Here is a 16076-nt window from a genome sequence, read left to right as displayed (position 1 = left end):
CAGCAAACCTTAATTACCCTGCAACCATTTAAGGGTTGTTTTGGGAGATTCATTATAATAAAGCATAAAAAGTAAGCAGAGCTGTAGATAACTACTCCTTACCCATGTGGGACTAAAAATTGTATTATATAAGAGGGCTGTAGGATAGACACATTATTTAAATGAACAGGAAATCAGTCAGATCTATTTTTCTGAATGTTTTTTTTTCCCAAGCCACTGTGAACTATTACAGAACTTCATGAAAAGGAAACTTACCTGCTCATATTTTGTATCCTTTTCCTGGGGGGAGAGGGAAGAAAAAGAAGCCTGAAAGAATTTACAAAGACATCCCTTTTACTGAATTTTTGAAGATACCAGAAAAGGTTTCAAAGGTGAGGTGCATCTAAAAGCAAACACATCATTGTAATCCTCACAGGATAAATTATGTAAGTGCAGGAACGAGATACTACAATGACATAAAAAAGTCCTCTGCACTAGATGTATGCTTAATCCTTTGCTCTGAGGCCAATGTAGCTTCAGGGTACTGTTGACTCAGTACATAAAGTGTTGAAAAAGAACCTTTATTGCCTTTTGTAGTCACTTCTTTAGCCAGTATGAAGACCAGTACAGAGAAACTCTGTCACAAATAACTCATTTCTTCACAGTTCTCCAATCTCAAAAGAAAGATGACTGTGATGCAGACTTCAGAAGGTAGGATAAGTCCTTCAGAGAAAGCAGCCCCCTTATCACACAGAATGGCACAGAATTAAGGAAGGGGATACCTAAGGGAAAAGCATCAGAGATCTTTGTCAGAAGGAAGACTAGCACTCGAGGTTTTCATTTATGGATGAGAATAGAAACTCTAAAGGATACACATAAACACCTATGCAGTTGTACAGCAAGGTGCAAAAGATCTAGCAAGAAAAAATATCTTTGGCTCACATGAAACACTTGCATAGACATTTATAGAATCTGGTTTGGTAATGTTCTGTGGGAAGCAAAGTGAGATGCTGCATTTACAAAACACAGTCCTCTAAATCCCAGTAAGCAGAAAAAAACCTCAGTACACTCAATTCTAGGACAGAGGAACATCTTTCTTCAGTCCAAAAATCTTCTTTTCAGGGAAAGAAATACATCTTAACGAATGAAACCACTTCAGCTATTCTCCCCCCCTATTCTGTAAATACCAGCTCTTTCCAGAAAATGTTTTGATCTCTCTTAAAATTTGGAAAGGAAAAATTGTTGGCAAATACAATTATTAAGCTTACTTATTAAGGCCAGAGTGATTGAAGAAAGACACAATACAGGTCCTCTTCACTACCATTCTAATCTTTTCCTTCTACATCATTTCTACGTCTTCTGAGCTTCCTCCTCACGCAAAGGACATACACAGTTGTTGAAGATTACTTATCTTGGAGACTTAGGGCACATTTGAAGACAGGGGAAGGACAATGGAAATCTTCTTGTGTTCCTTGGATGATGTATTAGTTAAGAGGTCACACTGTGAACAACAGGACTATTACCCTTTCCACCCAATAAAACAAATAGATGAGGGGCTCCTTTATATACAGTCCTGGATCTTTTTCTAAGATAGCAAACCAGCTAAATCAAAACATGAAAGTTGGTCTAAACTGCTGAGAATACCTTCTTCAAGATCCAACCTACATTTCCTTGCTTAATCCACTTTAAAACTCTGCCTTAAATCCAGTGTAAAATTCTAAAAGGGATAAAACAGTCAGTTCCCATAGGCAAACAGGCAAACCCAATGTACCATTCAACAAGGGAAGTTGGATGTATGCTAGTGGCTGTGGTACACTAAAGCTCTATTGCACACATAAACATAATCCCATAGTTTCACGTAAGTGAACCTAAAAGACCAAACGTGTTCTACCGTAGTAACAAAAAGCTACATGGGAGGTCAGATGTTTTGAATAATATTTTGCTAAAACAGCTCTGGATTTCACTATGTCTACTATTGCCACTAGGTTCACTTTCTCAGGATATCCCTCTGTCTCTTGCTGATAATAATCTTTCTGTTGTGACTTTAAGGAAAGCTAACTGGCTCCTTATTCACCACACTGATACATAGCTGATACAATGTTCTATTTTAGTAACAGAGGGAAGAAAGAAGTTTAAAAGCAGGATGTGTCTCAGCAAACAGGTCCCAGATTTTGCTCCCTCTCAACGAGAGGCACTATTTAAAATCACAACTGGCTGCAAATGTTAGTAACTGTTGCCAAAAGCTACAGAAAAAACACACCCTGAAACAGCTACCCTGAAGGAACTTATCACTGCTCCCAACTGATCTACCTGCCACTGACTTGCATAATGGAAAGAACAAGTTGCACATCTTCTAGAGTGATCCCTCTGCTGCTCACTTTAAGCCTTTTAAGATCCTGCTGGTTAACAGATGGTCCCTGCACGCTTCTCAGGCAGCTGACACACACCTCTAGACATATATATACAGTCACTTAGGTGGGTACCTGCTAAGATCATGTTTCCGCGCCTAGGGCAGCATTAACTGTGAGCAGTTAAGTTTAGTAAGCCCTGCCATGTTTTAATGACACCACATATCCTGTGTTGCCTTAATTTTGGTGATTCTTTCTCCTGGCTTCCTACTATCATGTCACGAAGGCTGTAAGGAAAAAGCTGTATTCCATCCGTGTAACGATACTTCCCAATCAAACATTTTTGCCACTCTCCCCTTGGGTCTCCTTTAGGACTGACAGAGCTGTTACACACACTGCTTGCAGAGGGGAAAGCTTACAAGGTTAGACCCCAAGGTTATTCAGTGATGCCTATCTTGTTTTGTTGGTTGGTTTTTTGTTGTTGTTGTTGTTTTTTTTTTTAAATAAATATAATTTATCAACTCATTTGTTCTGAAAAATATTATTTGAAGCAATCTTATCAAAGGTATCTCACAGAACAGTTTGTTCTTCCAAGCCTTGAGATAAGACTCAAATACAGATTGAGCCTTATTGATTTCTTCTTGCCTTATAATTAATTATAGGTTATTATTTTACATGTAATAAGTTAGCCCTGGTTAATTTTTTATTATTAGTTTTGAAATGCTTCAAGATTTTGCCATGCTTCCACAGAGAGAAAATTAAAATGATCAACTGCTTTTCATTTATTTTTGGCTCTTTTAACCTAGTAAGTAATTGTGAAAAAATTAATTTAAAAAAAGAGCAATTTTCGAAAAAATACTTTTAGAGGTTTTTGTAAAAACATTCAGCACACCAATGAAATCTAAAAAGAACTTTGATGTGTAGTATAAGTCATAAGGAATGCTGAACAAAAAAAGTGGTAAGACAAAATTAAATTGTCCATGAATGGATGAACATGCCAAATTGCTTTAAATATAAACAATTACTGCTTATTAGCAGTTTAATGCAGTTTATTCCTAACTCTCCACCTCGATATTTTCAATAAACCACCTTTACCCACAACAACCAGAAGAGCACTCTCTAGGCAGAGAGCAGGAGCGATGATCGCTTTGGGGAATGATTGCCTTAAATGGGTTCCTGGAGGCACTGTGTGGATTATTAGCTCTTTATCAGAGGCCCTGAGGATGCAGGGTGATCATTTAAAGTCCTAGTTTCCACTTACAGTTTCAAATGCTGGTATGGCAACTCTCCCAACACAGTAGGGGCAGACTTCAAGAAACTGCAGGCCAACATATTGCTGCTGCCTATTGCTGTAGCCCTGATAAACACCAGAGAATGGAAAGGGTGACAGGAAAAGAGAGATGCCAACAACAACAAAACCCCACAGAAGGCAGAAGCTGAGAGCACATAAGAGATAGTCAACCACAGAGCCCTTCCCCAGCAGACTGCACAACGTGACCTTTATGCACACATGCTCCCGCAACTGAGGCTGAGCATGGGGAAGAGCCATTTTCTTCCAAACATTACAGATGCCTCATGCATCAAGCACAGCCACGTCAAGGTCTCTGCATTTGTTTCCAGCACTTTCCTGGTGCGAGACAACAGAGAATTAAGCAGAAGAAAAAGTTATGTACGAAAACTGTACTATTGTGATCTCAGCAAGGAAAACAAAGGACCATTACAGATGGGAGTAATCTCTTTCTCAAGGAATATTGCAATATAACTCTTAATTTCTCATTTCATCCTAACTGGGGGTATATTTTCTGTTCTGAGAGAGATTCCTAAGGCTTAGTGCAAAGCTGTAGCAAAAGGCGACTAGCCTAAAAGAGGCACTTTTAACCTAACACTGTTTCTGATGGCTTACACAGTTGTAACACTTGACCGACTGAGAGAAAATAGGAACATTTTTCCCAAGGGCATGCACCCCAGTCAGTTCTCAAATCTGTCAGTAGACTCCTTACTCTTTTATCCACAGAACAGAAGTAAGCACACACAGGCAGGCAAGTGCCACAGTCAAAACAGGTCTTCCCCAGTTTGAGGCATCAAGTTTGAGTCAGACCTTAACAGACTTTCCAACATTCTAGCAAAGAATTAGATTTAGCCCTGATGAAATTTCATTTTAATAATACATAAAGTATTTAATTTGCTTATAAACAATTAACCAGATGTCTGTCTGTCCAAGTACTGTAAGCATCAATCGTAAAAATGATATTGCACCATAAATTATGTATAGCAAGAATTTTTTGATTAACTAAAATATGCCCTGCAGTTATTATCCATCTTAGTTAAAACAGCATGTGTCCATACAGTATATAAAAACACAAGTATATGCAAACACCTCTCGTAATCCCCCCCATCTTAGGTACTTCATAACCAGAATGAAACCACAGTGAATCTGGAGTGCACAAGAAACATAGGCATTTAATTTTTCAATTCTGCCTCCCTATTTTCTTGCTGAATTTGCTACTCATTAAATTCTTCTTCGAACAACATATTCACATTTATATAGATTGAACTATACAGATTATATTTTCAAGATATGAAAATTATTATAAAGTCTGCAGTAAAGCAATAATTATTCTTTTAAATATTCAGTAACGTTGGCTCTGCAATGAAACCTAGGGAAGGCAGCCATACACTGAGGGTCAAGCTGTAGCCTCAGCATATCAATAGAAAACAAGAGCATCGATGCATTCTAAATGAAGACAACAGAATTGCATGATTAAAAATGGTTATTGCATGATTATAAATAACTTTACCCTAACAGTATTCGGAAAGAAGAAAACATTTCTAGTGGACTATATCAACAAAATGTATTACCAACGTAATACATCACATTAATATGATGAAAATGTTAAAACTGACATTTTTTGCAGTTTATCCACAAGAGATACATTGTCACGAATATTCATCACCAAGAAAGCATGAAGGCAGACAAGTTTTATTTTGCTACAGAAGTATAACATTTCACACTGATACTATGGTCTAAAGTATAAGCACAAGAAATAACCACTAATAACACCATATTTTATTAACATTGACATTTTATATTTGAAAACAGACAGCTCAGGACATTCTTTCTGCACTAATGACTTTTGTCATATTGCAAAAACTTACAAACTTTAAGACTGATTCTGAAGGCACTTACATGCCTAACTCCGAGTATTACTGTCAGTAGTCCCAATGAAACCAATTAGTTGACTCAGAGTAATTAAGAATTAAAGCTAATTATACCTGTTACTGGGAATTAGGTCTGTCTTTTTACTAAATTTTACAGCTAACAATTCTGAACTGCGTTGCTAGTTCTGACAATTTATCTGAAGTTTTGGAAAAATGTATTTTCCTTAAGGATCTAATTCCAAGAAGAAAACTATGGTTCCTGATAAAGCAATAAAAATAAAAGTATTTTTCAGTGTACCAGCTTGCAGGAATAAACTAGGTTGTGTTAACCCAACAAGCTCATTGAACAAAATGCAAACATAGAGAAAACTTCTTACTCAGGCAAATTTCACAGCATCAGTTTTCTTGAAGAGCCAGGTTAACAATGAAGCACTACAGCAGCCTTAAAATCGCACATACTGCAGGCAGTTGTAAGAGGCATCAGGTCTGCATATTCTGATCCCAAAGCAAGGAGATACCTTCCTTCCTTCTATCTCCTGACACAGTTGTTCCACAGCAATGTTGGTGCCATTGACTACACGGGTATCAGCTGCCCCCTTACACAGAAAGTTGGTGCATATGTGAAGTGCCACTAGATTGGTTAAAACATCAAAACTTTCAGCATTCAGAGAAATGGATCTTATATAATTTTTCTCTTGTCAGTTCCATCTTTTTAACTAACTATGCTTTTCCTTCAAATTGCCTTCAGTTATATTTGTTAACTAAAGGGGCTGCATAAACAATTGGTTTTGGATGACAGCTGGTGAAGCAGAGGCATCTTTCCCCTTTCAAAGAACTTGGATAACTTGTCTGGCACTCAGTGAAGGTCATAGTCTTAAATCAAAGATCTCCAAAGTCAAGTATAAGAGTTAAAGCCTCAGTTGCTATTAAGATCTCTTCTCTCAAAACAGACTGTTTACCCTGTTGATACAGAGGTGCTTTCAGCCACTTCACTTAGCCCAGGCAAGGGCTGGTTATCTCAAATGGCTTATCCTTGCCACACGATGGGTGGCTTTCAGTTTGGATGTTCATTTTTCCTGGTGTGTGTACTCATGCTCCCAGGACTGGAAAACAGCCAGGAAATGAGTGACAGGCACACATCCGATCTCCAGCTGTACTCCAAATTAAGCAGCATTAAGACTAACAGTCATCATTCACTTAAAGTGCAGGCACGAGGTTTGGTAAGGTAACGCTTGATGGCAAAGGAGGACAGTTCTTCAGGTCCTTTTATAAAGGCATTAAACATGCTTTGCCAAAACCCGTGATTCGGCTTCCGAAGTGTGACAGGATCTCCATGACAATAATCTGAGGGAGTGATTAGAGCAGAGCAAGAAAGTGGAAATTTTCCATGCATGCATTTTTACTAATCTTTCTCCAGAAAGAAATAAAACCTCCTACACATATTAGAAGGACAACTACTGCATATTTCTCTCTTCCCTGTTCTCCTGAGCCCAATCTTTTCTACGCGAAATCTTAAAGCAACCATAATTTGAAAGAATTTTAAAAAATTTAAATATGCCTTTCAGATTACCCTTTTAACATTATTTCTAATCTGTGAGGTCCATAAATCCAAAGTAGTTGAAATTCTTATATAGTTTTAGGGATCATTTATTCATATATCATGAAACCATGCAGAGTATTTTATTATGGATATATTCACACATACACTGGGTAAACAGGAAAGAAACAACACAACTCCAAATGTGATAACATTTCAAATGACTGCAGAGATGATTAACTGGGTTAGTGCACTAAATCATATGTAAGGATGACCACGGGCAAACTCAGAAACTTCAAAACAGACTTTTAAATCAAATGACGGGTTTTGGAGAAAATTAAAAATTATTGTGACAGAGATTTCCTGCAGAAAATCCAGTCAAGTCATTTCACTTTATTTTCACCTATTTACAATTTACCCACCTAAATGTATAAATATTCTTATTTTACACAGTGGCAATATGAAAGTTCAAGAAGTCCTCCTTGATCACTGCATAAAAAATATATCCTTCCAAACAAATCAACACGTATGAGGCTAATACACCAATAATGTTATCTTTCCATTAGAAAGGAAAATTATGCATTATTTTACTCCCTGAAAAGTATTCTGCATAGCTGTAAAGCTAGATGATGGAGTAAACACAGTGATACAAACAGTAACAGTAAGGCAGCCTACCATGATGGCTGTAAGAAGCACTAGGGCCCAGAGTGGAAGGTGCCAGGACAGTGAAAATGTAACAAGCTTTGGGTTTCTACTTTGTGCCTCGTTCAGATCAGGAAAGTTCCTGCATATAAAACCAACAGTCAACCTTTGTGTCCTGGCTTTCCCCCACCAGCTCTACATGACAGAAACAGCCGAACATTTCCCAGCTCAAGAACATTTGTCTCAGCCATTCAGCAGTTTCTGCCAGCATCCTCCTCCCTCTTTACACCCTGTGAATTAATTCTGCTTGCAGTAGCACTAACACAGGCTGATGTAGATTTTTTTCCTCTCCCCAGTGTGATTTATTCGTCACCACTTAAGAATAGTAAACGGTACCAAGTTCACTTGCCTTTCTAGACCTTTCTTCTGTACACATGGCAAAATTATGTAGAGCCACTCAGTTCTTTCCCAGAACACATTCCACAAGAACATGTGGCTCCATACCACAAAGAGATAAAACAGATTTTTCATCACTGAAGGGGAGCAGAGATGTGTACTTCTACAGTCTGACTTAGATCCCCGGCTGAAGTCAACAAATGACTTAAATTACTTGAGGATCCAGACACTTCAGTGAGATTACTGAGTGACTTCAGTACACTAAAATTCTGTGCTACGCTTCAGGGCCAAGTGAGCCAGCTGGGTTCCATAGCTAACACAGGGGCTGCACCATCTCTATTGAGTCCTATCTGTCACTACCTCTCTTCCCCCTCTATCTGCAGAGCTCAGCTCCTGCACTCCACTGGCCACTCCTCTAACTTCTGTTCACCACCTCTCTTCCCCCTCTATCTGCAGAGCTCAGCTCCTGCACTCCACTGGCCACTCCTCTAACTTCTGTTCACCACTGGTACACACTTTTAAGTCAGGGTGGGAAGGATTTATTCACATTCAAAAGCTCCTCTCCCCTCATTTCACAGCATGGAAGCTAAATATATTCTTTCTGAAGGAAAATCCCCTCTTTGCTGACCCCTCATACAGCTTCTGCAGTCATTCTGGGCTTACACCTTCTCCAAGGCATTGACTTGCTTTCTCCCTGAGTCTCCATTCCGAGGTTAAATAAGTAGACAATCATCCTTGTTCAAACAAAGGTTGACATTCAGTGACCTCCCTGAATGATTGTGGAGCTGAGACAAAGACAACTTCCTGCACCACTTAACAAGAGGCCAGTCTGCTAGAATCAGCTTTGCAAAGGGTTGCAGTACAAAGCTTCATCTTTTTTGGCTAGGGAGGAGTAAGAGTATCTGAGTATATATGGAAACACTTTCAATAATGGCTAACACTTGAAGGGCTAAAGAGAACCTGACCAGATCAACTCAGTGAGATAGCCTCTCCTCCCCTAACACAAACATCAATAAAATTCTGACAGGGATTTCCCAAACAGCTGCATGAAGGGGGAGGCAAAAGAAAAGCTCACACACCTTGGAACATTTAGGGAGTTTTTAAGTGGTCTATTTCCTTATTGGGAACTATTCTTTGCCAATTTATCAAGCTCAAAAGCTACCCAAGGCGCCTTGCCATTTTAAAAGTACAATGTTTTGCAAGAGGATGAATAGAAATCAGTCAAAACCTGTAATAGGTCAAAACCTACAAAAAACACTTGAACTTGTCAGCTGGCACAGGACCAGGAAAGGGATTACGCTACTGGACAGATGGAGGCCCAAGTGTTCAGAAGTAATTTTGGATTACCTTTTAGATGCCTGAATCAGAAAGTCAGAAAGACAATCTGAAAACTGCTTTTAAGAAGATATGTAAGAAAAGCCAAAGATGGATGTTAAGAGATGGAGCAATGCCAGATTGCTAATCATAATAAAGAAAACAAAAGATAACTACCTGAAAGTGAGAGCACATTCCCCATTCCTCTAGTGTTGCACTGTAGGAAGTTGTTCAGAAAATTAAAAATTAATTTCTGTATGCAGACTGATTTAGTATCAAATATGCAAAAAAGAATTTATACCAGTCTATGGCTTTACGACGCTACGTAGCTACATTAATTTTTGCAGAAGAGGTAATTTGAATCCTTTGGGAAGAATTATCCTCTTAATATAAGCACATAACTCAGATTAATAGGATTTGCGCATGTATAATAGTAGGGAGAATAACCCTGAGTTTGGAAAACAACTTGGTATTTTAACCAGTCTGGGAACACCAGCAGAAAAAAAACGTACCAGGAAAAACTAATCGAACAGCATTAGTCAACTCATGCTAGGTAATAATTGTGAGTTAATTGATCAATATTAGAAACAAACATAATAAACTGAAATGTTTTAGAAAAATCAAACAAAGCAGAATTGTTGGTATAATCAAAATACAAGGGGGGGGGGGTAGAAGCTGCACTGTTGATCACTTACAAATTCTGTTTTTTTAAAAACCCAGACCAAATATGTGCTATACCCAAATTGTGTAATTGACTCTGTGTATGCAATCTCTCAGTTGTTCAACAATACAGATAACAGCACTAATGGTATAATTATGACTTACAGCTGAAGTAGATAAAAATCTGATAGTTCTTAACTAGTGGTTGTAATTAAGAGTGGAGAAGAGCAGTATTCACTGCGTCTGGTTATGGTTCATTAATAAAAGTGGATTTTAACTTCCAATACAGCAAAGCAGCTGCATCTACAGCCACACTCTGACCATGTCCTCACAGGAGACAATGACTGGGGAACACAGCTTGACTTGTACCAGCTGTAGGAAAAATAGCTCTGTAAGCAGTGGTTGAACAGCAGCTGTAGATATGGAATGCACCAAACGGAAAGCAAGTGATAAGCATGTAAGGAAGAGGTTTTTTCCTGCGTCCCAAGCGTCACTTTAGTTCCGACTGCATCCGTGGGTTGAAGAAACAGCTTTACTTCCGTCCTACCGCTTTCCCCTTGCGCAGGCAAAGAAATACACACACCCCTGTGCTCACATGGACTGCGAAGGAGAACAAGGCAAGGCGGGACACGCAGCCTCCACCCCCGGCGGAGCGGCTTCAGCACCGGGGACGGCGGACAGCGCCCGCGGGCTCCCGGGCGGCCCCTCCGCCTGCAGGGCACCGGGACACCGGGAGCGACCTGGCACCCTCCGTGGCACGGCAGCAACGACACCAGCAACGAAACTGCAAATGGAAACCTGGTCGGTTTAGAAACAGGGTGGTATTTTTCCCCACGCATAGAGCTAAAAAAATAAATTCAAGAACACTGCACCTCACAAACAATTAGATTCAAAAGGAAACCCTGAGCCGCACGGCATTATCAAGTGTGAGCAAAAGGGGCTAAACACATTTTTTAATGGCTTTTTCCTCAGACTGGAGAGTTCTTAGTTTGAGCTTTCTGAGCAAACATAAGCGTAAACCCAACAGCTCAGAAATGAAGTGGGTATCAGTGGCACGTTTCACTTGCTTTTTGGCTCACTCACTCAATACTGGTTGCTAAGCAATTTTTTTTTTTTTGAGCTCCAAACTACTCACTGCCAGATGAATTAATGAAAACACACACTTGCACTACTTAAAACATTTTTCATTTATATTTCTTGATATACCAGTACTGTTTCTTTTCATTATTTCTTTTTAAGGAATTCTATTCCCAGGTTTGCAAGTAAAGACACAAATTATAGAGAGCCAGGGGGAGGAGAGGAACAGAAAGAAGCTAAGTGTAATTATCAAATTCTTTGGTGGATTGCAGGAAAGAGGTACCTAGAGACTTGCACATGCTCTGGGACTTGTAGCAAAGACAGCATGTCTAGCTCAGCATAGAGATATGAGGCACCAGGTGATCTGAAGGTGCCTTGCTCTTAACTGGTTTACCTATTTATAACTACGTGTCATAACATTACCTGTGAGAACACAAGTCAACGCAGGGTTATTTCAGCAGTCAAATAATCATACACAGCCTTTTTTTTATTTACACCTTATGCATGGTGATGCTCTTTCTATTTTCACTCCCAGTTCTTTACGGAGCTGAAACCTGGCATCTGGCATGGTCTTTCAACCTGTGCCCTCAAATGCCACCCAACTTACCTATGGTTTGGTAATTTTTAAAAGTCATGATCAGAGAGAAATAACGACCCGCCATACAATGTAACCAACCGTTCTGTCAATGGTAAAACCAAAGTGCATATCAGCCATTACCAAGGGTGTAATTGCAGCAGGGATAACAGGAAGGGAAGGGGAATCTGCTCTACCCCCAAATGGAGAAGAAAACGCATATCTGCCATCTTCAACTTTCTGCCAGCTGAAAGAGGGGAGGAGGGATGGGGGAGACCGCAGCATGGCAAGCAGCAACTCTGAGGCAGCTCTTTTCCCTTTACAGCTGGCAGTGATCTGACAAGCTCAGCATCAAAGAATGTTACACAGTTGGGTCATTTTGTGTGCTACTACTGGGACATGAGGGAGGTTGCAGTATTGCTGGCTACAGATCCTTCCTCACGCTCCCCCCCTTCCCAAAGAGGGGAAGTCTGGTGTTTGGTGCAGAGAATTAAAGAAAGAACTTTCTTTTCCTTCTTTTTTGAAAGCAAGTAACCTCTGGTGTAGTTTGCTGTTGACAGAGCCCATAAGGAAAGAAAAGGTCAGGGAAGGAGGGGAAAACCACAGGCCTAGTAGGAAAGAAACAGGATAGTTTCATCATGTGCAGGATGAAGTGAAGGCGATGGCTGAAATCTCAAGGGAGCCATGAGGAAGAAGCGGCACAGAGGAAGGTGCAGCAGTGGAGAAAGGGGACGGGAAGGTCAGTTAGAGAACTGCAGGAGGTTCATCCCAATAACAGGCTGGAGGAGGTGAATGTGGGGAGCTGGAGATGTGTTGGTAGAAAGCGTCAGGCTCTACACCCATTGAGAGTCACAAAAGGCAACCCTGAGACAACGGGGGAACTCAGGAGACTGAGAAAAAGTGGACAACGCAGGTGCAAGTTTCCTTGCACTTTTGAGGCACAAACCCACCAGAGGAAGAAGGCAAAGAGTGAGACAGGGAGAGAACTGTAAAACGCCAAGGTCAGCGCCTCCAGGAGGGACGCCAGAAGAACCTGGTGAGGAGGGGCAGAGCAGGAGCCTTGTGGGGATGCGGCACGACGCTCTGCAGGGCGAGAGGGCGGCGCTCTGGGAGAGGGGAGGCTTCGAGGGGCTGAACAGCGAAAGGCAGCCGGCACCGGGCTCACCCAGGTGAGAGACGCGGGGCAGGGGGAGCCGGCCAGCGGGGCAGGGCTGGGGGAGGCCGGTGAGGTGCGAAGGCGCGGGCACCTGGGCAGGGCCGGGCGGCAGAGCCCAGGGAGCCCGTGGGCGCTGGCGGGGGAGGAGGGTGGGGGCGGCCCCTTCCCTCCCTGCTGCCCCCGCCGCTGGCCGGGCCGGGCCGCCTCTCACCTGTGTCGAGGTTGAAGGAGATGCGGGCCTCGGCGAGGTAGGGGGTGTCGCTCTTGGAGCGGACGCGGCGGATGGGTCTGCGGTCGATGTCCTCCTCGGAAGATGCCGCCATTAATGTGGGCACGGTGAGCAGCGTGGCCCGGCGAGCTGGCGAGGGCGAGCGGCGGCGCGGGGCGGCCGGGCGACGAGGGGGCGGAGGGGGAGACAGGGGAGGGGAGGAGGGAGAGAGGCGCGGGGAGGGGGAGGGGAGGACGGGGAAGGAGAGAGGGAGAGAGGGAAAGGGAGAAAGGAGCGCGGGGAGGGAGGGGGAGAGACAGGGAAAACCCGTTAAGGATCTGCGGACGGGAGCGGCCGCGGCGGCCCTGCCCGCTGCCCCCGCCGTGTCCCACCCGCCTTCGCTCCAGGCGGACGGAGCGGTGACCCCTGTCCCCAGCCCTGCCTGCCTGCCCCCCGCCCCCGGGCACGGTCCCGGCGGAGGGGATTTCCCGCCCCCAGGGGAGGGTCCCGGCGGAGGTGGTTCCCTCCCCACCCCCGCTCCAAGCAGGTGCCACACGCCGCCAGTGGGCCTGGCTGGTCGAGGTGCCACCGCGCAGCAAGCCTGGCAACCCGGATTGCTCTCTTCAAGCCTAGGGCATCCCAAAACTCAGAGCACAGCTGGTTCAAGACTTGGTGCGATGTCTAACGGTGCATCCCTTCACCTCCTTCCCCTCTTTCCTTGGGCAACCCCATGATGTAAAGCAGAATGGTGTACCGTGCCTTGGCAGTTTAAAATGCCAAGGAGACTGAGGAGCCCACACTCAGCATTTAAGAGCGACCATCCCTTAAAACATGGGACTCATACTCCAGCAGGTCTTTGAGAAAAATGTGACCATAGGCAAAAATTAGTGACTCTGTTCTCCATCTCCACACTGAGAACCACGTTTTGTGGCATCTCTGTTTCTCTCTTTAGTAATCAGCTCTTTATGTTGATGGTCTTACCCTGTGGTTGGTAGGCTGCCTGCCACATTAGGGCTCCAGTTTCAGTTGGGACTGTTGAGATGTTAGTGTAATGTAAATAATTAAAAATGCTATTTCAAAATAAAATACAGGGATAGCACAAAAGGACTACATAAAGCGAGAGTTAGAGAGTTAAAATACTTATAGAATATGCTGATTTGGAAGGGACCTATCAGGATCATAGAGTGCAACTCCTGGCCCTGTGCAGGACGCCCCAAGTCACACCATGTGCCTGAGAGCATTGTCCAAATGTTTCTTGAACTCACACAGGCTTGGTACTGTGACCACTTCCCTGGGGAGCCTGTTCCAGTGCCCAGCCACCCTTTGGGTGAAGAACCTTTTCCTGATACATGCATGGGAGTGTAATAGTTTGTCCCGTTTAATTCAGTATTTAAAAAAACAAACAAACAAACAAACAAAAAAACCCCCAGCCTGCTTAAAGTCACTAAGTTGTCATTACTTCCAAAATCTTTTGGTTTTGTCAACCTCAATGAGAAAAAAAGACCAGGGAAGGAATACCAGGCCTCAGTAATTCTGAAGGCAGCAATAGTAACATTAGCTGGTCTGAATTTTGAGGGACAGCTCTCTTACTTGTTCCTGCAGAATCAAGAGTTTTCTGTTGCACTTCTGCCAGTTAATCCTATAGAGGTTTTGGGGCATGCTGGGTGTTCTTCCATGGTTGTAATATTAGCTAAGTCTGCTGTTAGCTCTAATCCCTTCGTAAATGTTCGCAAGAACTTTCATGTTTCTGGGTGCCTGAAGTGGGTAAGATATATTCTATTTTGCTCTGATCTCACTGGCTTACCGTGGCTAAAACAGGGGAAAAAATTTAGTTAGTACTTGCAGGAGAATTTTGAAAAGAATCCCTGTTCATACATATGCAGGTGCTTGTAGTTAGACTCCCATGACTTCTTTGGATGTCTGCTGAACCACCATATCACTTGGGAACGAGGAAATACCATCTAGTCCATCTGCATCTCAAAAAAAAGTCTTTAATTAACATCATATGATGTTTGGGGAAGGTGTGGTCTTACCATTATCAAGGTTGAAGCAGATCCTAGCTTCTTCCAAGTAAGGGGTGTCACTCTTAGACCGGAGTCTTCTGATGGGTCTCCGGTCTATGTCATCCTCAGAGGTTGCTGTCACCAGAGTGGGCACAGTGAGAAGAGTTGCCCGACGAGCTGGTAAGAAAGTACAAATGAAGAGGAGAATATCAGAGGAAGGGAGAAATGAAAAGGGGAAAGAAGAGGGAGAAAAAGAAAACAAAAGGAAAAGAAAAGAGAAGGAAAATCACTCAATGGAACAGAGGATCTGTAGCAGGTAGTAGAATAGGTAGTTTACTGTGAGGTCCTTGACTCACATACTACAGAATTTAAGGGCTGCACTGAATAATGCCAAGAAAAGATTGCTGTCTTCTGTGCCCCAAAGGCATAGGTTATAGCTCTGTTGCTGCCACAGATTGCACGTTCAAAGTTCCTACTTTTGCAGCTTAAATCACTCTTTTCTCAACAGCTGCAATCTCTCTTTTCCTGAATGCTGTTTTTAAGGCTGTGATGCCTAAGTAGTGGAAGTATATAAGTGGTTGCTTAATTTGCAGAAATTGGTGGAAGCTGTGCTTGGAACACGACATGATGCCTACAGCAACTATTCTAAAACTCTGTTTCTTCTTGTCTTGACTTGGGCACTCAAAATAAAGAACTACTTTTTGCTCTTGATCACTTTATGTCTTATTTTCTTAGTTGTGAAACAGGGAGAATCATTCTTTTCTTTCAGTGGGAATTTCAAGAAGATATAAATCCATTAATATTGTAAAGTATTGATATACTTCAGTGGAGCACCGATGAAAAGCTCATAAGGAAATTAAGATTTCTGTCTTCTGAACATGGTTTAAATAGCTTGGGACCACGCACTGAAGGAGGAGAAAGCAAAATATTTAATACTGGCTCATTAAGTGAGCACTGCCCACTCCATGTACTGATGAAGCAAATGGTAGGATAGTAAAAAATTACTGTGTCATCATGCAGTTA

The 16076-nt window shown here is 42.3% G+C and overlaps 1 protein-coding gene and 1 long non-coding RNA gene across 5 annotated transcripts in view; both read right to left on the bottom strand.

Annotated features, from left to right (window-relative positions):
* Window positions 1-16076, bottom strand: part of PHACTR1 (phosphatase and actin regulator 1) — a 308888-nt gene that overhangs the window by 280025 nt on the left and 12787 nt on the right. For all 4 annotated transcript variants that reach the window (XM_032710975.1, XM_032711209.1, XM_032710889.1 and 1 more), the window contains exons 3-4: window positions 15084-15230; window positions 13054-13200 (exon numbers count right to left, since the gene is read on the bottom strand). In XM_032710975.1, coding sequence (XP_032566866.1) covers window positions 13054-13200; window positions 15084-15230 — 294 coding nt within the window. The remainder of the gene's footprint in view (window positions 1-13053; window positions 13201-15083; window positions 15231-16076) is intronic.
* Window positions 7402-8863, bottom strand: LOC116799247. Its single transcript, XR_004361029.1, has 2 exons — window positions 8568-8863; window positions 7402-8494 (listed from the first exon to the last, which is right to left on the bottom strand). It is a non-coding gene; the product is annotated as an uncharacterized LOC116799247 (long non-coding RNA).

The sequence above is a fragment of the Chiroxiphia lanceolata genome, chromosome 1 (genome assembly GCF_009829145.1).
Source record: "Chiroxiphia lanceolata isolate bChiLan1 chromosome 1, bChiLan1.pri, whole genome shotgun sequence".
NCBI classification, from domain to species: domain Eukaryota; kingdom Metazoa; phylum Chordata; class Aves; order Passeriformes; family Pipridae; genus Chiroxiphia; species Chiroxiphia lanceolata.
This window is presented reverse-complemented; position numbering and strand designations above follow the sequence as displayed.